The sequence below is a fragment of the Neomonachus schauinslandi genome, chromosome 6 (assembly GCF_002201575.2).
Source record: "Neomonachus schauinslandi chromosome 6, ASM220157v2, whole genome shotgun sequence".
NCBI classification, from domain to species: Eukaryota; Metazoa; Chordata; class Mammalia; order Carnivora; family Phocidae; genus Neomonachus; species Neomonachus schauinslandi.
In genome coordinates this window covers 3,540,588-3,541,509 of record NC_058408.1, presented here as the reverse complement: position 1 = coordinate 3,541,509, position 922 = coordinate 3,540,588, and the positions used below count along the sequence as shown (strand labels likewise).

General features: G+C 56.2%; 1 protein-coding gene across 1 annotated transcript; it reads right to left on the bottom strand.

Moving 5' to 3' along the window:
• On the bottom strand, positions 1 to 922 carry LOC110573347 (olfactory receptor 6K6). The gene is given in 3 exon segments (XM_021681841.1): positions 1 to 266; positions 269 to 709; positions 712 to 922. Coding segments are annotated over 3 exon segments (918 nt in total).

Here is a 922-nt window from a genome sequence, read left to right as displayed (position 1 = left end):
CTACCCTCCGACCCCACCGGCCCTCCTCCGACGGCAGAAAAGCCTTCCGATAGCATCTTCCATGTCCTTGTTTCTCAGGCTGTAGATAATGGGGTTGAGGAAGGGAGCGAGGATAACAAAGGCGACAGCAATCGTTGTGTCCCAAAACACAGAGTAGGCGGCTGAGAATCGCACATACGTGAGAGACACGCTGCCAAAAAACAGCAGGAACACAGCAAGGTGGGCAGCACAGGTGGAGAAGGCCTTGTGGTGGCCCTCGGCTGACGCATCCCCAGAAGCACCAAGATGATCCGCACGTGGGACAGGGCGATGGCCAGGAAGGAGGCCAGGATCTCCGCTGCATGGATGGCGTCCACAATGACCACCAGCGATGTGTCTGTGCAGGCCAAGCTCAGCACAGGTGTGGAGTCACAGAAGACCTGCCGGATCTGGTTGGAGCCACAGAAAGGCAGGGTGGCAATCCACGCGATCTCAGGGAGCACAAGGAGGAAGCCCCAGAGGCAGGACCCGGCTGTTAGCTGGACACAAAGCTGGGGAGTCATGATGGTCAGGTAAAGGAGAGGACTGCAGATAGCGATGTACCTGTCAATGGCCATTGCTGTCAGGACGCAGCCCTCTGTGATGCCCAGGGAGTGGAAGAAGTACATCTGCAGGAGACAGCCAGCCACAGAGATGGTCCTCTGCTCACTGACCAGGCTGGAGAGCATCAGGACAGGACACTGATGAAGAAGTACGTGGGCGTGTGCAGGGCCACGTCCAGCTGGACGGCAGTGAATATCATCAGGTTCCCAGTTATGATAAATCCATAGATGAGAAGCAGGGGAATAAAGAACAAGAGCCCACCTTGATGCAGAGGTGGGAACACAGAGAAAAGGACCTCAGTCACCATAGTCTGATTCCCACTGGTCACCATCTGCGTCAT